Source organism: Cyclopterus lumpus, chromosome 1, assembly GCF_009769545.1.
Source record: "Cyclopterus lumpus isolate fCycLum1 chromosome 1, fCycLum1.pri, whole genome shotgun sequence".
Taxonomy (NCBI): Eukaryota; Metazoa; Chordata; class Actinopteri; order Perciformes; family Cyclopteridae; genus Cyclopterus; species Cyclopterus lumpus.
Window position 1 is genome coordinate 4,268,268 of NC_046966.1, and position 23,695 is coordinate 4,291,962.

The window sequence follows — 23,695 nt, forward strand, 5'->3', positions numbered from 1 at the left end:
TTGTCACATTTCTCGACATCACCCTGTTGATGGCAAATGGGGAGGTTCTGAGTTTGGATTTGGGATTTGGGCTCTTGCGAAGCATTTTGGTTAATGATGTTTATCTCATCAGATATCAATGTTGAAATGCAAGGAGAGACAGCTTTCGTTTCTGAGGGACCATGCCCAGTCTGAAATGCGTTCATCAGTTCCTTCACAGACATAGTCTCCTTTTGTGGCCCATCTGTCTGTGGACTAAGGCTTCCGTCGTCACATTGAATTGTATCAGCAAATTTGACTGTCTTCCCAAAAGAAGCACTATGTGAAATAAACTGTGATTCCTCCGAGTAATCGCTAATTAGGCCTAGAGGTTGATCATCTACATCTGTTTTGTCAGATTTGTTGATATCACTCTCTTGATAGAAACTTGTGAGTTTGGTTTTGTGAGTTTGGGTTCGGGAGTTTGCCTCCTGCATGAAACTTTGTTCTGTCTTCTGTTTCTGATCAGAATCTCCTGATTCAGATATCAATGTTGAAATACAAGAAGAAGCCTCTGCTTTGTGCTCAAAAAGCCCAGGTTTACTTTTTGAAGGGTCATGCCCAGTCTGAAATGCGCTCATCAGTTCCTTCACAGACATAGTCTCCTTTTCTGGCACATCTGCCTGTGGACTAAGGATTCCGTCGTCACATTGAATTGTATCAGCAAATTTGACTGTCTTCCCAAAAGAAGCACTATGTGAAATAAACTGGGATTCCTCCGAATTATCACTAATTAGGCGTACAGGTTGATCATCTACATCTGTTTTGTCAGATTTGTTGATATCACTCTCTTGATAGAAACTTGTGAGCCTCTGAGTTTGGGTTTGTGAGTTTACCTCCTGCATAGGACTTTGTTCTGTCTTCTGTTTCTGATCAGAATCTCCTGATTCAGATATCGATGTTGAAATACAAGAAGCCACTGCTTTGTGCTCAAAAAGGCCAGATTTACTTTTTGAAGGGTCCTGTCCAGTCTGAAATGCACTCATCAGTTCCTTCACAGACATAGTCTCCTCTAATCTCTCTGTCTGAGATCTGGGGGATGTAGGGGACTTGGGAACTCTGGGAAGTTCTGGCATTACTGCCTCGTTCTTAATTTTGGCAATAGAATATTTTGCCTGAGGAATTGGTTCCTGAGTATCTTTGTTCATCCCCTCCTCCTCAACTTTGTTCTGTAAAGCTTTTAGTCTGTCCTTTATTGATCCTATAGGTGTTTCAACCACTGTAGGAGAAGCTGGAGGATCCATAACTGTGGTGGGTAAAAGAGCACTCTCCTTGAGAACAACATCGCCATCTAAAGACTCATCAGAGCTCATCCTTTCCAGCTCACCCTCAGAGCTACTACATCCAGAACGCTCTCTGTCTCTAAGTTTCTTTCTAATAGGTTTCTTGATATCTGGGGGACGTTGTTTGCCGTCACGCTTTATAATAACCTGTTCAAATGTATCTTGGACATGGTCTTCTAGAGAACCACATGTCGATACAGGGCTCTGCTCAAGGTATTGGTCCATGTCAATGCTGAGGTGTGAGACCATGCCTGTCATGTCTCTGACCTCTGTGGCAGATCTACTTGAAGTCTTCCCCTCAATGCAAATCTCCTGAAAGACTGGTTCTTCGACAGGGGAATACTTTATTTCAACAGACTTGGTCTCAGAGAGTGAACTCCATTTCTCTTTTGTAGCATCATGTTGTTGTACTTGTCCTTGTACCTGTCTACTTTCATTCATCCCACGTCTTTGAATCCCTTCAACCTTTTCCAACCGGTCTTTGAACACAATGGTCAAAGGCTCTTTTTCGTCCAACCCTCTAGCTCCAGCTCTCTCTTCATATAATAAGTGCTCCATTTGCTCTGCAGTTGAAACAGTGGATGATCGGATGTCAGACATGTCTGAGAGAAGGTCCGGGCTTGCAAGAGTTGCAGGGTCGAGAGGTTGGTTAGCTCTCAGGGAGAATGTCTCAGTTGATTCAGACTCATCATCTTCAATTGAAAAAGTTTCATAACCAAAAAGGGTAAAGAACATAAGGGACAAATGAAGTGGGAAAGAGAGACATCAGAAAACTGTGATCAAGACAATGTGATCAAAAATCCATCTTCAGTTCACAGAGTATGGAGAAGAATGACAGGGCAGAGGAGAAGGAAGTCTTGAAAAGAAGACCAAAAAGAAGATGACACAGTGATCCAGAGGAGTTTGGAGGGGAGAAGAGCAGCAACAGCAGAAGCAAAGCCAGGAGGAGTAACAAAACAGGTAGAATATGGGCAAGAATAATATCAATCAAATTTGTTTGACTACAAGAGAATATACAAAAAGAACTGAAGAAAACAGAGATATCTACAAATGGAACAAAGGGACATGAATTAAGGATAACAGACAAACAAAACTTCTCAAGATTGTTGCTAACATGAAGAGTCATGTCTGCCAACAAATTAAAGTTTAAAAACACAGAAAGCATAATTAAATTTGAATACAAACCAATAAGGTTTTTAATAGAAGGAGGTGTGAAGTAAGTTAATAATATCAAGCAATATGTCTTTGTTACCGGTTACTAGATGGTGAGTTTTAAAGTTTTAAAATAAGTTGTATTTGTAAGGAAAGTAAAAGACTTTCCTTACAAATAAGTAAATGATGTTATATCCTAATGAATTACTGCTGTGTGACATTATTGCACTATAAGTTCACCTACAGATAAGAAATAGTGACAATCATGTAAAAAATGTGAATAGGAATTTGATTTGGAGTACAACTCGATGAATGAGTGAAAGCAACTCGGAAATGTTGGTAAATGAAAGTAGATGCCAAATTCATATAAAATAAGTGATAATACAAATTAAATCAACAATAAATCAACAGGCTTAAAAAGAACAAACACAATTATGTTTGTCAATTATTTCTGTACAATGCCACTGGTAGAAATGTTAAATGAATTGTATGATAGAAAATGAGTGGTCAAAATGAATACTTTTCATACTGCCTATTATTACCACAAAACAAAATGATATCACAACAAGATGACATTTCAACATGAATACCTTGAAAATCAAAGTAATTTAGAGCGTATTTGAATAAAAAGTATTATTTTGACCTACATTTATGATTAAAAGAAGAAGGTTGTATAGAAAATGTTATGGGTGGGAGAAAGTCAGTGGGATTTAGAGTGAGGGAAATGCAGAGTACATCAGCCATAGCATAGCTTCCAGTAACAATACAGTGTTAGTAGAGCAAAATAAGAGAGCAGGGTTAATCCAAATGAAAAGTAACATATATCAGTGCATATCAGTGTATATATTTCTAAACTAATACTTTACAACCTTTATAGTCTTATGTTAAGTGATGTGACTCCAATTTAGATTGTGTTGTATTTGACAAAATATGTATCTAGTGGCACCCTCAGTACAGACACACCAACCATTATAAAATGTATTGCGAAATGTCTCAAATGATCGAGTACATTTCTGAAAGATTTGTGAAATTCAAAAAATGTTTGACACGATAACATGAGACACAAAACAAGAGTTTAGCTTACATTTCTTGTCACTCCTCTCGCTCTGCAAAGAAAAAAAGATTTAAAAAAAGCATAGTTAGCTCCAACCTAATTATGACATCGTCTTTCCCTTTGTTAGGGTACTGTATCAAGTAACTATTTCTTTACCTCATCATCTGCATCTTGGTCTGAATCAGACTCCTGAAGAGAAGAATAAAACAGAGAAAGCAAACAATGCAGTTATACAACGCAACTAAAAAGAATGCACTACTGTGATGTGAACACAAACTGAGATGTATTCAAACTAACCTTTGAGTATGTCGGGAGAGTGATGTTAAGGTTGCAGATGGCATTGTGGTTGAGTGTACGATATGTGCGTGGCTCCTTGGTGAAGGACAAGCGACCACATGGCTCCTGTGCCGTGTCTCTAATCTGTCCATCAATTGAACAACAAGTCACTCTATTAATTACAGATATTTTCACATACATGTATCGTCATTCTGAGTAAACAAGTAGACATTTCAGACATTTTCTTCCAATGTGTAGTCATACTTTGATGAAGAGGGCCAGTCGGTTCTCTTTGAAGGCAAAGAAGCTGAAGACGTGGTGCTGGCCGCTCTTGGTTAGAGGCACCAGGTTTCCAAAGCAGTCAGCGAATATGGGTTTTCCCTCCAGCACCTGTGTGTGGATATGGAGAGCCGCTTTCTTGATTCAAACAAAGCGCCATGGACCTCAAACTACACTTGTTCCCACAATATGCGTCTATCCTTCTTTATACACTCTTTTCCTTTTTCCCCTCTTGTAATTTGTACCCCACCTCAACATCTCGGCTCCGGGCAACTTCCGTGAAGTTCTCTTGCTGCTCCAGGGTCTTGTCCATCTTGTCGTCCGTCATGCAGAAGCAGCGCAGTCGGGCCTCGATGGGGTCCAGCGTCTTGGCAAAGATGACAAACTTGGCCATGTATGGAACACAGATGATCTCTCTGTACAGCTGAGAGCCAAAACTAACAGACTCCTGGACCTGTCTGCAGTCTATCAGCCAGAACCTAGGGATACGACGGACATGTTTAGTCAAATCACCCACATCAAGAACGTGTTAAGCTTCTTTGTGACGGCCACTTCAGAAACACTGGGAGAACTGACCTCGCCGACACGTTTGTGGTGAAGGACACGCATTGGTTAACAAAGGTGAGAGGCGTGGAGCCGGTTATGTCCTCCCACTGGGCGGGAGTGGTTCCACCTGAAACACAGACGCGTGATTTGTTCCCAAACCTTTCACGCTCGTTATTTATATTTATAGAAAACTAAAATGATATATTGAGGGTTGATTATTCCCCGTACTTACCTGTAATGCTGCAAAGCAAACGTAGGGTGGGGGTCTCCCCGCTGTATACTCCGCTTGTCCCGTCACTATTGGAGCTCTTGGGAATAGGGATCGTCATCGTGATTGGCTTGTGGAACTTCCTCCTTCTTGGCTCCAATGTGACAATTGAGCTGAACGTGGCTTTGTTACCAAGGATCTTCCTCACCACCTCGACATCAATGGGCTGAGCCTGGGACCACGTGCAGTGTGCGGGAACAGGACTTCATCGTTTGCCGTAACTTTGAACTATGAAACAAGAAGTATGCACTGCACGTACCTGTAACCCAACTCTGATCTTCTTGGTGAGGGCTCCCTCGGGGAAGACAGCCTGGACCTGGGGCACCAGAGTGCTACTGAGGACCCCGCCCTCTGGTCCAATCAAATGACTGTCCTGCTTTATCCGCGACACCACCGCAAAATACTGCGGGAAGTCTCGGGTGATGATGCGGCATATTCTTTTCTTTTCAAGCTCCTCGGGAGAATCAAGTTCTGAGAAGAGTAGAAATATTGAGTATGAATCATTTTGTTTGGAGCATGAAGTTTCAAGTGTAAAAGATTGTTCCCGTGTTTTTCCTTCATTCATTACTTCCCCATGGCTTAATGTTATCACACTCCGTGCCGCTGTGTTTTTGTGTATTGTTTGCAGGTTATCAACCCCTCTCGACAACCCTTGGTTAGCGTCCCAGTCTAGATAAGATCCCGTACTTTCATCCATGCCGTTAAGTATCTGGTTCAGTTCCTCTTCGGTGAAGTCACAGTGGTGTTCCCTCCAGCTCTCTCCTGTCTCACTCCTCAAGATCACCAGCTCTCTCTCTGTTCCCCGCAGGGCTGCAAAATGGGGGATCTCCACAATCACGGGCCTGCAGATGGTGACGAGGAAAAGTCAAACACAAATTTGTCAAAAAGTATTTGGAGGCTTTAATCGGAAATAATAAGATGTCTGGGTTGATTTATGCAAAAAAAGAAAGAAAGAAAAGAACACCATTTTCAAATTTTAGTTTAAAAACAGCAGGGGTTTCATGCCTATTAAAAAAAACATATTCATAAAATAATAAAAAATTAAACACAACGAGAAAAAAACATTCCACATCAGGAGCAGAATCCATTGGTACTATTGAGGAAAAGCATGAGGATAACGCAACAACACAAGGGTTGGGGGATTTCAGTCAGAGGCTTGACCTTTGATTGTACCAAGAAACAGAGGAGGGAACAAAAGAACGAGAAAAAAAGGCACTCATAAATATAATTACATGGAAAACCATAATTAAATAAAAAATCTGGGGAAGACACTGGAAAAAATATGGGTGAGTATGTAACCACTTCCGGGATGGTAGGGTGTCCCCCACCCATGGTCCTACCCGAGGAACTTGGTTCCTGGAGGACCCAGCTGCAGGATGCGACTGACCAGGCTCTCACCCTCATTTAGAGGGGGCGGAGCTGTGGGGAGGTGGAGCTTACTGATCCGTGCGCAGCACAGGGGGGGGAATGAAGAAGAAAGTATGAACACACCACACAACAGTATCAACACACACACACACACACACACACACACACACACACACACACACACACGTGTGTGGTATAGACACACTTACCCCAGGAACTGGGCTCCAGTAGGTCCCACTTCAATGATGCGACCCGCCAGCCCCTCCCCCTCCACCATAGGGGGCATGGAGGCCAGCCGGTGCCTCTTTACCAGCCTGCATGTCACCCGCGTGGGTGCAGAACACTTTCTCGGCGGCACAATGATTCGCAGGCCGTTGTGACGGCAACCACGCATGGCCCCGCCCCTGGCATCTACCATGAAGCTGACCAGGAAGCTGAGAATAAAAGGGTCCGGCAAGAAATACAATCATTCTTTTTCTTTTTTAAGATTGGTGTTTAATAAATGCAATACTTCTGTTGACCGTGAGCCTCCATGCAGGCGAAGCAAATGCCATTGCATTAAGAAAGAAACGATCTTCATATCATTCAGTTCTGATATAACAAACATATCGCAGTGGATTACATTTCATTCCAGTCCATTTGTCTTTCCAGTTTCATTTGCATTGGATTTGCAAGCCAGGCAAGCAAAGAGGAGGGCGTTGAACAAGATTACTTCCGGATAATCTTGTGTTTTAGGGTGCAAATATGTATCAAATATTCGGCATCTCCAGGCAAGCAAGTGCTTTCAGTAATAATCAAGGTTACTGTATGAAATGTTAACACGCGTTAACTTAAAGATGTCCAGAGTAAAATTGCAAGATCAGTGCTTTACTGCTTGTTTTAGGAAATTACTGAGCCATTTTTAAAATAGAACTATATATTTTAAATGGGCCTTGGGTTTCTGTGCTACAGATAGGGAAGAAAAATGACTTAAACCCTTTAATGGGATTTTTTTGTTTTTTGACTATAATAAAAATTGAAAAAAAGACTAATACCAGCCTTATTCTTTCAGGACTATCACATTTTAATCCAGCTGTCATAAACACCCCGCTGTGCTTCGTTATTCTCAATATATAGTGCTATTATATAAGGTGGAAAAATATGAATAGTATATTAGGTCTCTAGATGCTCCAGATTAAAGGAGTCAGATCAACTTGGTTAGAACATCTCTAGTGAACAAAACCTGAACTCTGGAAATGTGAAGTGCATTATGAATTCATGCGGACAGATAGGATGGGAATGAGAAGAAAACAGATACGGGCACGGAGGAGAGAAGAAAGAGAGAGTAACCAAAATAAAGAATAAAGAGTATCACCTGCTGTTGTCATGGTCTAGGCACGGAGAGGAACGGCTAGAAGCAGAATACAACAAACACACACACACGCACACACAGACACACACACACACACACACACACAGACACACACACACACACACAATCACAGACACAACCAAGACAAGACAATAAAGTGCACAAAGAGGCAACCAAACAAACAAAAAGGAGAAAAAGAGAATAAAGAATAAGTAAAAGTGAGAGAAACCAGACGAGAGACAGAAAAAGACAAAGCAGCAGAGATAAAATAAAAATAAAAGTGTAGAAAATACAGATGTGAAGGAGTGAAAAAATGAATGATTCAGGGGTGACTCCTGCATGTGACAGATGGAGTCTCTAATTCAAGAATACATGAGCATCTTTAGTGTCATTTATACATTTAGAAACAGTGTGAATGTTGTGTGTGTGTGCGTGTGTGTGTGGATGTTGTGTGTGTGAATGTTGTGTGTGTGTGTGTGTGTACCCAGAATGCAGCAGACTCGAGGACAGCACCACATTATCAAGGTGCTCAGCGCCCCAGCTCAGACGGAAGGAGTCCTTATCGTGTTCTTTAGACAGCGCTGACACCTACAGAGCGACCAGCAGGCCAGTTTGGGTTTGTCAAATGTAAAACCAACAAAATGACAACCGCACACTTTTTATGAATTGCTTTGTCCTCACCTGGTGGCTTGTAAGCATGTCTTCGATGAGAACTCCCTCTCTCTGACAGAAGCTTTGGTGAATGGGAGTGTGCTGCGGCCTGTTGGAGAAGCAGGTTGCATTTGTCTTTTTTGAAATGTTTGCATGTGCATCACGGCAGGCCTGCTTTACACGTGCGCTGTCATTTTTTATTAAGTGTGAGTGTGTGTGTATGTGTGTGTGTGTGTGCATGTTGTTCGTGACCTGTCCAGGTTGTGGCTCATGTAGCTGAAGCTGTCCAGGTAGTGTCCCGGCAGAGAGTCATCTCCCAGTTCTCGGAGATCCTCCGCTCTCAGATACTCCCCTCCATCACCCGTCATGGTGTCCTCGCCTGGGCAACCAAGACGAGAAGCATGAAAAAGGCTTAAATGGTCCACCTGACCAGGAAGTCCTGGTTCCTTTATAAAATCCTGAGGCTCATTGAATCATCTGAAGACTTCCAGTCTCGGGGGCCGATTTCACCAAATGTGCAAAACACCAGCTTTCACTCCTCAGAATAAACCATACGTACAAGACAAGCATTAGAGCGCTGTAGTGGGACTCACAAATGCATCTTCAGTTTGTTAGTCCACAAACCAATCGACCATCCACTTGGATGTCTTTGCAACCAGAGGGCGGAGCTTAGTGCAACCAAACGCTGAAGGTTCTGAAGACCTTTTGCATAGGTCAGCATTACTAAACCGGTGTATTCCTCAATTATCCATAATCATCACAACACGTCGTGCAGTTAGTGTCCACCATCGCATTAAAGCACAGCCAACATTAGATCAGGGATGATCTTCTCATTAAAAATTCGATAAATAAAATGTACATTCTGTACACTCTAGAAGCAATCATGGATTTTGAGTAAAAGGCTCGAGAATTCATGTTTTTAGCGAATGCAATACTGCGCACTATACTCATATAAAGTCCACACCAGGCTGACATTTTGCTGTACCATCCAGCTCCACAGACATCTCAGATAATGGCTCGTCTTCCAGCCTCAAAGCTATGAAACATACAGCTTTAAGACCCACGGCTGCAAAACTACATCACCCACAATGCTCGGCTATTCATGACTACTGAACAAAGAGAAAGAGAGCTAGCATGTTTTACCCAAGGTCAGTTTTGAGTTATGATCAAGGTATAGCCTCTAAATCGTGAGCCAGTCCCTCTTCTCTGCAAAAAGGATAACTCTTTGTTTTATTTATTTTTGCTTTTCAGTTTAAAGTAACTCACCTTCTTCATCAGACACATCGAGGATCTCAGTCATGGTCTCAGGAACATTGAGCTTGTGTTTCTCTGTGACCGTCTGACGGGATCACAGCCATGGGGGAAGGAGACACAACCCAAATAGAGAAAAGTTCATTCCTTTTTTCTGGAAAGCATTTGGACAAAACCTACCGGTTCCAGATGTGGAGTCCAGAGGTACCACAAGCTTACCGTTGTGGTAGTGATGACCTCCTCGGTGACGACTTTCAGTGTGTCCACTACAGAGATGTAGCCCAGACGCCTGGCGATAGACAGGGCAGTGTTTCCATTCTAAAAACACAGAGAGAGATGGTGTTCATGTGACCGAAAAGAAAGATGACTCATTTTGTCTTTTTTACATTTTTATTCAAGACATGCTTTTCTTCTTACCACTGTCATAGCGTTGGGCTTGGCGCCATGTTGTAGCAACATATTGATGATGTGCGTATTCCCTTGTTGCGCTGCCTGGTGAAGGGGTGTGTATCCATTCTACAGAAGGAAAAAGATCGCATCACTGGAATAACACAAGACTTCAGAGCGATCAGCGTTTCCGGCATTTCGACATTTGAACTCTACCTTGGTTTTGCCGTTGACGCTGGCGCCTCGCTGTAACAGGAAGTTCACCATCTTGGCGTTTCCATAGTGACAGGCCACTATCAGAGGGGTATATCCGAGCTGAAGAAACAGTAGAGAGGATGTGGACAATAAAAAAGGTGACAAAAAAGATTGTTCTTTCCAAATTCACCTGCTTCGTTTTCCTTGTTTCTGGAGTAGCTGCGGATATAAAGCAACCAACAGACATGAAAGCGTCGAACTCTTAATGATAGTAGATATTGTCATGCTTCCTTACAGCCAGCAGGTGGCAGCCATGCTGAATATGTATATATATGTGTTGAGCTTCGTCACATTTCCTGTAAAAGCAGCCAGTAAACACGACCCCCTGCAGCAAATGCATACAGATTATGCTCCATAACACACCTGGGGGACTCCCTTTAAATAGCCAGCGCGTACAACACCAATATATGAAATCCTTGTCTCCACTTCTGTAAAATCACATCATTTGTAACTAGTGGTTACATTCAAGTGTGTGTGTGTTTGTACCTTAGTTTGCTGATCCAGGTTGGCGTCATGTTTGGCCAGCACTTCTGCTGCACTGACTCGGTCCTCTTGGGCTGCGAGATGCAGTGGCGTCAGTCCGGCCTGTGACAGACAAAGCACAGGAGTTGTATTCCTTTCTTTTTTGTTGTTGTTGTTGTTGTTGTTGTTGTTGTTGTCTTAACTACCTTGGTGAATCCCTTGATTTGTAAATCATACATGCAGCTATCGGGGCACTGCTTAAAAAAAAAAGCCCTGTTGATTATCCTCAACGGCTGCAAGATTAACAACAAGCGTTTCTACGCTTCTGTCCGGTGAAAATGAGAGAACACAACGGCGTTGTCTGACAGACCTTGGTGGCATTGTTGGCGTGAGCTCCCTTGCCCAGCAGCAGGCCGGCCATCTCGGCGTGTCCTTCCTGGGCCGCCAGGTGCAGAGGGCTGACCCCCTGCTTGGTCAGAACGTTGGTCTCCGCTCCGTACTGCAGCAGCGACAGCGCGATGTTCGTCTGGTTCTTTTTGGCGGCGATGTGGAGAGGAGTGTATCCGTTCTGGAGAGTGAGAAAGTGGGAACGGTTAGGTGCCCGGGAACAAAAAGGTCACTCCAGATGGGTTCAAAACTCAGCCTAAAACCAGCAGGTGCAGCTAAAAACATCAAGAATACATCAGGCATTCGGCGTCCGCTCAATGCAAAATAACCGACAGCATCTTGCTGTAATATGGTTCAGACTAAAAGTAGAACGCAGGGCTCGATCACACACACAATGTGAGCGCGTGCCTGGCGTACTAACCTTTGCAGTGGCATAAGGCGATGCCCCTTTATCCAGGAGCAGCAGAGCTACTTCTTGGTTGTCATAATGAGCCGCCACATGCAGCGGAGTCAGGCCATTCTGAAAGAGGTGAGGATTTGATTCAATGAGGGAAAACCTTGATGATGTGTTGAGTGTTGTCCTCCTGTTCTATTCTACTCTATATCGAGTGTATTTCAGAGACACGACAGCCCTGGAATAACCTCACACTTGGTCTCTATTCAAACAATGTGTAGAAATAATCCAGGTTTTCTGTTCACCTTGCCAGCATCGTCAGGGAGAGCTTTGCGTTGAAGGAGGAGTTTTGCTACATCGAGGCTTCCGTACTTAGCTGCTACGTGTAATGGAGTGAATCCTTTCTGTGGGGGTAAAGAAGGAGGAGAGGTTTGTGTCCAAACCTGCGTGAATGTTTGTGAGTCTGTGTACGAATCTTAAATCTGTTGCATGTGCGTGTGTTCACCTTCGTGGCCAGCGAGTGTGAGGCTCCGGCCTCCAGCAGCACGGCGGCGGTCTCCAACTGGCCCTCCCGGGCTGCGATGTGGAGCGGAGTGTAGCCGTTGGTGGTGGCGGCGTCCGGGTGAGCCATGTGCTGCAGCAGCAGCTGGACAATATCGGTTTTCCCCAGACGGGACGATATGTGGAGGGGAGTCTGGTCCTCCTGTGGTTGAGACGGCAGAGAGAGAGACGGGTCGAGGCAAGTCGTGTTACAAAAAGACTGCAGCCGGAAGCCGAGGCGGGCGACGTGACCCCCGTGGGTGTGCGCGCGCCAGCCGGTTGGATGAAATATTGCTCGTTTGCGATAAACGCAAAGGCAAGAGCGATTAACTGTGAGGATGCGACGGCCAACTCACCCGGGCTATGGCGTCCACCAACGCGCCGTTCCTCAGCAGACAGCGGACCACTTCCATCTGACCCGCTCGTGCTGCCATGTGGAGGGCCGTCTCACCCCGCTGGCGTGCAGAGACAGGACGTTTGTGAGCCTCAAGATGCTGTAAATGCTACTAAAGCTGCTTGCTTCGTGCCGTAACTATGACTACCGACGACAAGAGAGCTGAACCAAACGATCTGCCAGTACTCACAATGTTACGGACGTCAGGAGACGCTCCGTTCTGCAGCAGAAGCAAAACGATGTTGAGGTGGCCCATGAAGGCGGCTACGTGGATGGGCGTCAGGCCAGACTAGAGAGAGAGAGAGAGAGAGAGAGAGAGAGAGAGAGAGGCATAAGGTGCAACGTTCCACACAGGTCAAGTGTTCCGTATCTACAGGTGCCGGTCTGAGTGTCTCACCTCAGTAATGGCCTGAATGGAGGCTCCGTATTTGACCAACAGTTCCATCACCTTCACCCTGTTCTTCTTGCAAGCGATATGAAGAGGAGTGAACCCATTCTGGCAGAGAGAGAGAGGAAGAGAAACTGATCAGAAATACCACATCTACGGAGGAGGAAATGTAGTTTTGTTACGTCATCGCCCCATATTCAGATTCTCACAGGTAATCTGCCGCTTGTCAGGAGCATTTACGAAGTAAGTAATGCAGAATGAATGAACTAGTTGTTGCTAAGTGATCAGTAAATTCCCAGTATGACCGTCGGACTTCTTTTCCCCTGTCGGGTAATGGCCTCGTGTCCTACGAATGAGAATTATATTATATTATGGGAATCATTCCCTCGCCCTGCATCGTCTACCTGCATGTGTACATGTGCGTGAACCCCCTACCAGAGCTCTGATGTTGGGATTGGCCTTCTTGTCCAGCAGCAGCTTGGTGACTCGGTAGTGGCCGCAGTGAGCCGCGACGTGCAGCGCTGTGAGGTAGTCCAGTGTGACGTCATCGACCGGGGCCTTGTGCTGCAGCAGGAGCTTCAAGCACTCCACGTGGTCTCCCTGGGCCGACATGTGCAGCGGCGACAGCCCGTTCTGTGCGAGGAGGACAGCGACGGGGTCGATGCAAGGGGTCAGAAATGTGATCGGCAAAAGGCGCAGAAGAACGCGGGCAAAATATATTAAAGTGCTTTTTTAGGTGAAACATTGTGGCTGATCCAGCAATATGCATATGCTACCTTGGTTCTGGCTAAGATGGGAGCTCCTCTGTCCAGCAGAATCTCCAGTGCTGGGTCGTGGCCACTTCTGGCTGCGCAGTGCAGGGGGGTCAGGCCGTCCTGCGGGGCAATCACACATGCACAGACAAAGACGCAAACGTGTTAATATAAATATAATAATAACATGTATTCAAGAGAAGGCCGACATCGCTCACTCCAAAACTAGGCAGTAACAATTTAGATTGATAAATAGCACTACGGGTATGAGGGAAAACGTGTATTTTTGATTTAGGGTGCCCCTTTAAGCAGTCATTAGTGGAGGCTATAAGAGCTAATGTCCAGGCTGTAAATAAGAGTCTCACCCTGGTTTTGGCATCTATCTGACCCCCTCGGTCCAACAGCAGGGCCACCATGTTGGTATTGCCTCTCTTGGAGGCCACATGGAGAGGCGTTATCCCATTCTGAGAGGGCAGGCAAGGGCGGAAAAAGAGTAAACCAGAAATATTTATAATCGTGCACAGTAAAAATATTTAAATCCCATTCCAGTTCCGCATCACAACGTATTACAATCTGTCTTAATAATTGTTTGCATGGTTTTAATATGTTTGCTTCTGAGTAGAGTATCAAACAGTTACACCAACTGCATCTAAAAGACCCTGAAGCGAACTTCGTGGACCAATCTCAAGAATGCAACCTTTGACAGGCCAGGAAGGTAGAAATGCTGCCAATAAGGGCTGACATTAAAAAGGGAAAGTTCAGTGGTCCATGTTAAACACACTGCTCTGCAAGCCTTCAGGTGGAAACACACACGTTAAGTTTTAGTAGACAGCAGCAGTGAAAAATGTCTTGATTTGTTAAAATGGGGGCGATACCCTGGCCATGAAGTCCACGGCGGCTCCTCTGTTCAGCAGCAGGGTGGAGACGTTCACGTTGCCGTAGTGAGCCGCGATGTGCAGAGGGGTGAACCCGCTCTGTTTGAGACGGACAAAGAGAGAGAGAGTGAGCAGGAAAGGGAAAGAAAAACAGCAAAAAAAGAAAGGAAGGAACCGCAAGCAGGTGAGGGGAAAAAAGTAAGAGTTGCAACAGAAGAGTAAGATGACATGACATGAAAAGACAGAAAGAATAAAAGAACGCATGAACGACACGGTCGGATTTTGTCCTGTGGCGGTTACCAGAAAGAAACCGACCTCTACTGATGCCTCATGCTGAAAAAAAAAGGAAACTACACACATCTGGTGTAAAACAAAAAAAAAGGAGCATAAAATAATTAGCATACCCCCCTAAAATAGCACAGGCAATACATAATGCATGCATGCATGCAAGAAAACTGCAATTCTGCCATGCATACTGAAAAACACCCAAAACAAGTATAAATAAAATCGAAGCACTTTGGTTTTTAAATACCAAAAACTAAAACTAAGCTAAAATACACAAAGCAACTACACACCATGTGTATCTGCTTGGACGGACAAATGGACATTTATATATGAGCCATATGTATATATATATATATATATATATATATAGATATATAGATATAAATAAAACTACATATCTACAGTACACAGTTAAGTGGGTTCACTCCTTACCTTCCCATTCTGATAGACATGGTGCAATTTAATTAATAAGAAACAGAGTTAACTTAAAGATCAACAACGTGTTTCAGAGAGTAAAAACAATGCGCTGTCAGGTACACATGCTGCAGGTTATGCACAGAAGAAGCAGTGAATGAAAAAGAGTGAAATGTGATCTGTCAAGTGTTTCGTTCGAGTATCGAAATCTCTAACGCTAATACATTTTAAATACATAAGATTCAGCACTTCGACATTTGAAAAATAAATAAAATGAATACATCATTGAAATGCAGTAAACTAACATTCTCTGGGGATCTGTTGATACAACACAATGTATTTCGCTGTCAGCCATGCAGGAGAGTGTGGCACGGCATCGTCAGCTGCATGCGTTCGTATTAAATGGCACATCGTTATGTCATGCAGGGCGTCTTCAGGTACACGAGGGAAGGTTCAGGACAAAGCTGAAAGATGGTCAGGAGAAGTGACAAACAAAGGGAATTAAATGAAGAGGTCATAGAGTCTGTGTACCTCCGTGGTTCTATTGACCATCATCTGGTTGGGACGCATAGAGAGAGAGAGAGAGGAGGGGGGGGGGGGGATAGGATGCAGGGTTGTTATGGAAAAGGGTTTATCACAAGAATCAAACGCAGGGTGAGTTCGTAAGGTCACACAAACGGAAAAGAAACAAGACGTGGAGGCAAACAACAAAACCCTCTGAGGGAGGCTCTGTCCATTAACATGATCATATTTCTACACGTCAGGCAAGAAAAATAAAAAATCTATCAAATGAATAAAACTGTCGACATGAAAAATGACCCATTTGCTCCGATGCATTATCATCACACACTTCCCTCTCCCGTATTTTGTAATTGCACTTCCCTCCCCGCCCCCCACCCGTCCATCCCATCTCGGGACTCCGCCTCCACCACTTCTCCCAACCCCTCCCCTCCCTCCGTCGGCTCAGCCCCGCCCCTCACCTTAGACTGGACGTCGGCGTTGTGGTCGTTCTGGAGCAGCAGCGCCGCCGACTTGGTGTCGTCTTTGCGGGCGGCGATGTGCAGCGCCGGCAGGCGGACTTTACCCTTGGTGTCGTGCTCCAGCAGCAGAGAGACCACCGAGTTGTGGCCCTGCTGGAGGGCGATGGCCAGCGGAGTGAAGCCGTCCTGGGGTAAGCGGAGGAGAACAAACGAGAGAGAGAGAGAGAAAAAAAAAAAAGTGAGTACAATCAATTTAGAGGAAAAAGCAAAAAAAGGAAAACGGGGACGTTCGTACCTCCGTTGCAATGCTTTGGTTCCCGTCATTTTCCAACATGTATCGTACCACCTCCAGGTGATTCTCCTGGGCGGCCATGTAGAGCGGCGTGAAGCCATTCTGTGGAGGCAAACGCACACAGACCGGAACTTGCACAAGCGTAATAATGCACAATCATATGCTGCAGGATCATATGCTGCAGGATCATATGCTGCAGGATCATATGCTGCGCGATCATATGCTGCACGATCATATGCTTCGCGATCATATGCTGCGCGATCATATGCTGCACGATCATATGCTACAGGATCATATGCTGCACGATCATATGCTACAGGATCATATGCTACAGGATCATATGCTGCAGGATCATATGCTGCACGATCATATGCTTCACGATCATATGCTTCACGATCATATGCTACAGGATCATATGCTGCACGATCATATGCTTCACGATCATATGCTTCACGATCATATGCTACAGGATCATATACTGCACGATCATATGCTACAGGATCATATGCTGCACGATCATATGCTACAGGATCATATGCTGCAGGATCATATGCTGCACGATCATATGCTACAGGATCATATGCTGCACGATCATATGCTACAGGATCCTATGCTGCAGGATCATATACTGCACGATCATATGCTACAGGATCATATGCTGCACGATCATATGCTACAGGATCATATGCTACAGGATCCTATGCTGCAGGATCATATGCTACAGGATCATATGCTGCAGGATCATATGCTACAGGATCATATGCTGCAGGATCATATACTACAGGATCATATGCTGCACGATCATATGCTACAGGATCATATGCTACAGGATCCTATGCTACAGGATCCTATGCTGCAGGATCATATGCTACAGGATCATATGCTACAGGATCCTATGCTGCAGGATCATATACTGCACGATCATATGCTGCAGGATCATATGCTGCGCGATCATATGCTGCGCGATCATATGCTGCACGATCATATGCTTCACGATCATATTCTGCAGGGTTTCAGTTGGTGCGGTGCACATTTTCCAATGCGACGCTTTCTCACCTGTGACTGAAAGTTGACGTCGGCTCCTCTCTTCACCAGTAGTTGGACTACTTCATTTTGCCCGGCCAACGAGGCGATATGGAGGGCAGTGTTTCCTTTCTGCAGAGAGAGAGAGAGAGAGAGAAAGAGAGAGAGAGAGAGGAAAAAAAGACAGGGTTGATGCCAGCGGGGGAGTGTGCATCCCGTGTGGGTATAAAGGCCTTACAGCTTCTCAAAAGAGGCGCAAACATCTGATACACATTTGCTAACACACATCCGTTTATATTTTCAATTGTTACTGACTGATTAATACCAAAGGACACATTCACGTCAATCCAAGGACATGGGCAGCGGGGTGTTTACTGCTGCTGTCGTTGTAGAGCCGGACACATTAGACATCCGCGGAGTCACAGCTTCCCCTTTCACACTCGCTCTCATTCCGCCGCGTCCTTCCCAGTAAAGGCACAACATGGAAATCCAGGGGATGCACTGGGACTGATTCTAAATGCCGTCGTAGCGTCGACGCAAATGAAAAATCGGGAGCGTATGAAAGTGCAACGTAACTTCATCCCTCTTAAATCACCCTCAGGCCCACCGCCGCCCTCGAGAATCGAGTTTCACGATTCCGAGAGAGAGAGAGGCAGCGATTTATGTAGAACCGACGCCACCCTGTATTACTTATATTCACGGGCACTGCTTCCCCATTCATCTCCCTCTTCTCCATCTGCCACCCAGCTATCACTATCATCCCGTCCTCCTTTCTTTTAGAAAGACCCCCCCCCCCCTCCCTGTGTAGGGGCTAAAGATCCCAATCGTTGACGTGGCGTCGACGTGTACCTTGGTGGGAGAGTTGACGGGCGCTCCTCTCTCCAACAGCTCCTCCACTAAGTCCATGTGTCCCTCCTTCGCCGCCAGGTGCAGCGCGTTGAGGCCGTTCTGGAGAGAAAAACAAGGAGGACACCGCCAACGTCAGGCTTTCCACAAAACAAACGCAAAAGTAAATAAATAAAAGATGCTTTTTTCCCTAAAATGCTTTGGGAGACCCAACATCCAGCCGCTTAAACACGAGACTGAATGGGCTAAATGGGCTTTTCTAGTCTTCCGACCACTCAAAGCGCTTTTCACACGACGCGTCGTCATTCACCCGCTCACACCCTGATGGCAGAGGCTACCACGCAAGGAGCCACCTGCCCATCAGGTCCTGAATCCAACATTCACACCCAAGACGGCACAGCCTGCGGGGGGGGGGGGGCACACGGACTATCGGCGCCGGGGGGATCGAACCGTCTGACTGAAGGACAGCTGAGCCACAGTCGCCCAGACAAAGTACTCTGGAGGTTGTGTCAGTTAGAGGAAATACGGCAGAGTTCGATTTTTCCCCCCTGAAGGCAGGTTTACCGCCAGCATTGCATCCAAAGGCCTCTCCGATCCATCAGGACATGAGCTACACGCTGGGGAGCGGCAGAGGAGGAGAGCATAAACAACAACAAGCGACATGTATGACCCCCCCCCCCCCACACACACACACACACACACACACACAAGGATGATTCACCTGGTCCTCGTCTTCGTCCATCCTGTGCCGTGTCTCTCTGAAACCCTCAGAGTATCTTAAACTGTGACCTGGTTTTGAACTTCAGGTTTCCTGCTCTCTCTCTCTCTCTCTCTCTCTCTCTCTACCTTCTTTTCCTTCTTGTCAGTTCCCTTCCAAAAACTTTCTTTTGCCTTTTTGAAATGGTGCTTTAAGGTGGATTTAGAAGTGATGGGAGCTCCAACCATCACTTTTCCTCCTTCCTCGAGCACCCCACGCCACCCCCTTCCCCCCTCCCCCCCAGATCCAAGCTTCTGGGTCTGCCTGGCTCCTTCTCCCCGCCTTGCCGACTCTATCAGATGGGTTACAGAGGAGAACTGTGCCTCCTGGCTCTCAACGCTCTCGTGGCACTGATGTAAACGAGGAGCCGTTATGTTGCTTACACCTCTATCATTGCCTCCTTCCCTGCCTCGCGCACGTACAGCGCGCATGCACGCACACAAATACGTGCACACACACTCTCCCTCTTAGTTGTCAAATGCCAAACAGCCAAAGGGGGTGTCATGTTTCTGCACAGTCACAGAGGCTAGAACACATACACACATACACACACACAAACATGGAACACATTTAGAAGCTGCTGAAAATGTCAACCTTTCAAAGAGAAAAAAGAAAAGAAAAAGTGGGCATTCATAAGAGGCCAAAGTATGATCAAGTGTGTCTCCGCCATGGCTTGAAAAGGGTAAGAATGAGAGCCATATGTCTTAAAAAGTTCATAAACAACCAATATAAGACCACGTAGGTCTTTTTCATATCTCGATACAGCCTGTAATTCAATAAATAAATAATCTATATGAAATAAACTATTTTTGAAATTACTATTTTAAAATCTATTTAATTTTTTTTCAAACTCCGGTGTCGATTAAATGTTTTTAGAAATGAAACTACTATAAATAAACGTTTTCATTCAATTACGAACTGTAGTGCAAAATGAACAGTTTCAAGTGAAATCATAGAGGAATATATATATATATATATATATATTTCATGCGATACATGTTACAATTACAGCCTATTTGTAGCTTTCCAATCTTTCTGTTTTTAGTTATTTTTTCCAAATAATAAGTGTATCATTAAGTCACAATGTACAATAACCTGCCATACTATTGTAATTTATGACAACAAAGAACAGAGGCAGAAACAGCAAAGAACATCTTTAACCATTTCTGCTTGAAGAAACAAATACTGGGCGTGGTCGCACCGAAGCTGGAGATGCTCGCCATTCTCTCCCATGGAGAAATATTCATTGGGTTTGTGAGGTCACGATGCCAACGCTTCTAATGTCATCGCTCCAGTAAATCATAAATCAACGGGCGAGGGAGGACACTACCTCCAAATGTGAGACGAGAACCTCTTTGTTTTGGTTTGAACATTCGCTCCTGAAATATTGCGCTCGCAAGAATGATGCAATCCTATTATCGAGCCTCGATCCCGTCTCCGGCGAGCGACGCCCACAGCCGACTCGCGCACACACTCCGCCCCATGTCGCACGAGCTGATCCAACTCTCCTTTCCCTCTGAGCTGCAAGCGAAAGCTTCATTTAGCTAATGGACGTCCAGCCCGACGCAGTGATCCCTGGCAGTTTGTGGCGCCTTCCTGGCATGAGGGGTCGCCGTTGAGCCCCGTCCGACGACGCAGATTAACATTCACGTCCCTTTGACCTCCGACCTTTGTTATAATCACACGTGGTAATAAATTGTCACCTACATTTGGTGTTTGTTTTATAGGCCAAAAGAGAGAGAGAGGGAGAGAGAGGAAATAATGTAAATGCGTGCAGATTAAAAGAGTAATATCACTCACCGAGGATTAGCGTTCTGGTAGATTAGAGGGGGAAGTCTTTCATTGTGAGGGCATGGAAACGAACCGGTCCGCAGGCGGCGAACGCGAGGCGGCCACGATGTAACGTTCTTGTGTGATCACGGGAAAAACAATGCTGATAAAACATCATTAAGGTCTCTCCGTTCTTAAGATGCCCAATATGCATAAGGCCGGGGCAGTCGGACCTTCAATAGACCCCTTCCAGTCTGCTGTTGATATGTCTGGCAATAGCCGTGTACCATTTTGTATTCATATAGCAACGTGCCCCTTTCTCTGTTGCAATTCCAACAGCTTTCATCCTCCCTAAGCTCCAACCTTGACATTTTTGTTGGAGTCCAGTAATTCCTACTCGTTATTCTAAATTAAATGAGGAGTGTCTGCGTGTCTCGGGCTACGGAGTACCATGAAGGTACCGCTTTCCTTCAGGCTCCCACACCTTTCTTTCCCATGTGAGCTTAACACCCTCATAGTTTGGGGATTGATGGATATGTCATATATCAGCTATATACACCAGCTATGCAAAAGCCACCCCTTCCTGTCTGAGTAAATACAGCTTGCATCGTGAACAGCTCTTTCTCCAATGCTACCCCAGAGCTCAGGTCTCTGATACTTTTTATGTAGATAACTGAGTGAGAGGATCCCAGACCACCTCCTCTACTGCCGCCTGTATGGCTCTGTTAAATCCACCAAGGAGTGGAGGAGTGTTATATCATTGATCTTAGGGAGAATATTTTACATTTTCTGGAACAGGAGGTATTAAGTTTGATACTTTCCAATACTTTGGTGATCATCACGCCCCAAAACTAGAATCCAGATGGAAACTATTTAAAATGCCAGTTACTACGAATACTCAGAGGACCTAATTTATTATCAAGAAATAGCTTCGGACTTCAAATTGTATATCCTCATATAAGTAAAAAGGAAACGATCAACAGTGTTTTTTTTATCTGTCCCTTCAGTTTCTGGTTTGCTTGCAGCAGACAAATATCATCTGCATAGAAAATGACTTTGTGTTATTTTTTGTGTTATCGATACCAAAGGTTCACCCGCTTCATACGTGAACTACCAAACTCATTATTAATGATCATTTTATCCAAGTAATAACACTGCGCTGATATTTTTAAACAGCTGACTGACAAAACTCCAATTCGTACTCATACAAACCTTCATTTTAAAGTCACTGCAGATTAGTTGATTGTTACTTCCAGTTACGAGGCCGCACATTTTAAAAGATTGGTATCATTTCATGACGGTCGGGGCTCTCATCAGGCGCTCGATGCCGACAGAACTATTACAGATTATGGCTCTGAGTGCTTTTCCACTGCCATGATTTTAATCCACTGGTCTCCTTAGGAGCGATGTTGCTGCTAATCGCAGGTAACATGAGACCTTTGACTCAACAACTGGGCCTCCTACGATCACTCTGGTGGTTGTGGAAGATTGTATCTCCTTCAAATGGAATCAAATCTGGGACACCTGCCGCCATCGGCGTGAACGCAACACAGCCTGAATATGTGCCCCGTCAATTTCTGAATTTAACAGGCAATTAAGTGAGAGCCGAGTGACGAGTTAATCGAGGAAATTGAGCGGCAGTTAAGTGACCGAGAGGTATTTACCTCCCCAATACATTACGTCTACTGTATTACAGGATAGTGGCCACTCTCTGTCTCTCAGAAACACTCACACACAAAGACACACACAGACACACAGACGCACAAAGTGAGAGCATCACTGGGATATATATGAAAATGTCACTCGCATTTTTGGGCACTTGAAAAGGGCTTGAATGTGATCATCTGACAGATACTATGAAGGGCAAGGCTCTCCTGTTGCAGTGTGTGTGTGTGTGTGTATGTGTGTGGCAGAGAGAGAAAGAGAGAGAGAGACTGTGTGTGTGTGTGTGTGTGTGTGTGGCAGAGAGAGAAAGAGAGAGAGAGACTGTGTGGGTGTGTGTGTGTGTGTGTATGTGAGTATGAGTATGAGTATGAGTGTGAGTGTGTGTGTGTGTGTATGCGAGTATGCGAGTATGAGTGTGTGCATGTGTGCGAGTATGAGTGTGTGAGTGTGCGTGTGTGTGTGGCAGAGAGAGAAAGAGAGAGACTGTGTGGGTGTGGGTGTATGTGAGTATGAGTGTGTGTGTGTGAGTGTGAGAGTGTGTGTGTGTGAGGCAGAGAGAGAAAGAGAGAGACTGTGTGAGTGTGTGTGTGTGAGGCAGAGAGAGAAAGAGAGAGACTGTGTGAGTGTGAGAGTGTGTGTGTGCGTGTGTGAGGCAGAGAGAGAGAGAGAGAGCGCGAGAGAGAATGTGTGTGTGTGTGTGTGTGTGTGTGAGGCAGAGAGAGAAAGAGAGAGACTGTGTGAGTGTGAGAGTGTGTGTGTGCGTGTGTGAGGCAGAGAGAGAGAGAGAGAGAGAGCGCGAGAGAGAATGTGTGTGTGTGTGTGTAGAATCACAGCCCTGAATATTTAGGCTTCCCTCTTGATACACAAAACAAAACCCTGGTGCCCATGACAACAAATGAGTGGGCAGTTGCCACTTCCTGTCTGACAACCAATTACAGCCGTGTGTATAAATGGTTGCTATTGAGCTGAGAATGAAAAAAGGCCAATGGCAATGAGACAAAGTATGAGGAGACCCACGTAGGCACTATCCTCGTGCCCCTTTAAGCTACCTTGTGACTACTGTGTAAATCACAGTGACATACACAAGGCAGGGGGGCCGAGGGGGGGGGGGGGGGGGGGGGGGGCAGCTGTGCAGAGATCTAGGCGGAAGTATTTTGCACCTTCCCAAATCCCCCACTCCTCTGAGGAATCTGGGTGAGGGGGGGGTAAGAGCAGCTGACAGAGGGACGTGGACTGGTCAAATCCAGCCAAGATTGGAGGGAAGAGAGGGTGTGGTGCGAGGGAAGAGGGGGGGAGGGATTGTAGCTCTCTCCATTGCACATTACTAACCCT

The 23,695-nt window shown here is 45.3% G+C and overlaps 1 protein-coding gene across 1 annotated transcript in view; it reads right to left on the bottom strand.

Annotated features, from left to right (window-relative positions):
• LOC117742059 (ankyrin-2-like) overlaps window positions 1-23,695 on the bottom strand; it is a 98,366-nt gene that overhangs the window by 56,072 nt on the left and 18,599 nt on the right. The window contains exons 3-36 of the mRNA XM_034549349.1: window positions 18,175-18,273; window positions 17,359-17,457; window positions 16,306-16,404; window positions 16,011-16,196; window positions 14,332-14,430; window positions 13,822-13,920; window positions 13,481-13,579; window positions 13,140-13,337; window positions 12,714-12,812; window positions 12,507-12,605; window positions 12,279-12,377; window positions 11,888-12,085; window positions 11,688-11,786; window positions 11,410-11,508; window positions 10,972-11,169; window positions 10,626-10,724; window positions 10,101-10,199; window positions 9,915-10,013; window positions 9,717-9,815; window positions 9,513-9,585; window positions 8,499-8,625; window positions 8,277-8,355; window positions 8,080-8,183; window positions 7,599-7,634; window positions 6,454-6,678; window positions 5,564-5,718; window positions 5,136-5,347; window positions 4,841-5,048; window positions 4,639-4,735; window positions 4,313-4,541; window positions 4,048-4,173; window positions 3,805-3,927; window positions 3,664-3,696; window positions 3,538-3,559 (exon numbers count right to left, since the gene is read on the bottom strand). Of these exons, the coding sequence (XP_034405240.1) occupies window positions 3,538-3,559; window positions 3,664-3,696; window positions 3,805-3,927; window positions 4,048-4,173; window positions 4,313-4,541; window positions 4,639-4,735; window positions 4,841-5,048; window positions 5,136-5,347; window positions 5,564-5,718; window positions 6,454-6,678; window positions 7,599-7,634; window positions 8,080-8,183; window positions 8,277-8,355; window positions 8,499-8,625; window positions 9,513-9,585; window positions 9,717-9,815; window positions 9,915-10,013; window positions 10,101-10,199; window positions 10,626-10,724; window positions 10,972-11,169; window positions 11,410-11,508; window positions 11,688-11,786; window positions 11,888-12,085; window positions 12,279-12,377; window positions 12,507-12,605; window positions 12,714-12,812; window positions 13,140-13,337; window positions 13,481-13,579; window positions 13,822-13,920; window positions 14,332-14,430; window positions 16,011-16,196; window positions 16,306-16,404; window positions 17,359-17,457; window positions 18,175-18,273 (4,114 nt within the window). The remainder of the gene's footprint in view (window positions 1-3,537; window positions 3,560-3,663; window positions 3,697-3,804; window positions 3,928-4,047; window positions 4,174-4,312; window positions 4,542-4,638; window positions 4,736-4,840; window positions 5,049-5,135; window positions 5,348-5,563; window positions 5,719-6,453; window positions 6,679-7,598; window positions 7,635-8,079; window positions 8,184-8,276; window positions 8,356-8,498; window positions 8,626-9,512; window positions 9,586-9,716; window positions 9,816-9,914; window positions 10,014-10,100; window positions 10,200-10,625; window positions 10,725-10,971; window positions 11,170-11,409; window positions 11,509-11,687; window positions 11,787-11,887; window positions 12,086-12,278; window positions 12,378-12,506; window positions 12,606-12,713; window positions 12,813-13,139; window positions 13,338-13,480; window positions 13,580-13,821; window positions 13,921-14,331; window positions 14,431-16,010; window positions 16,197-16,305; window positions 16,405-17,358; window positions 17,458-18,174; window positions 18,274-23,695) is intronic.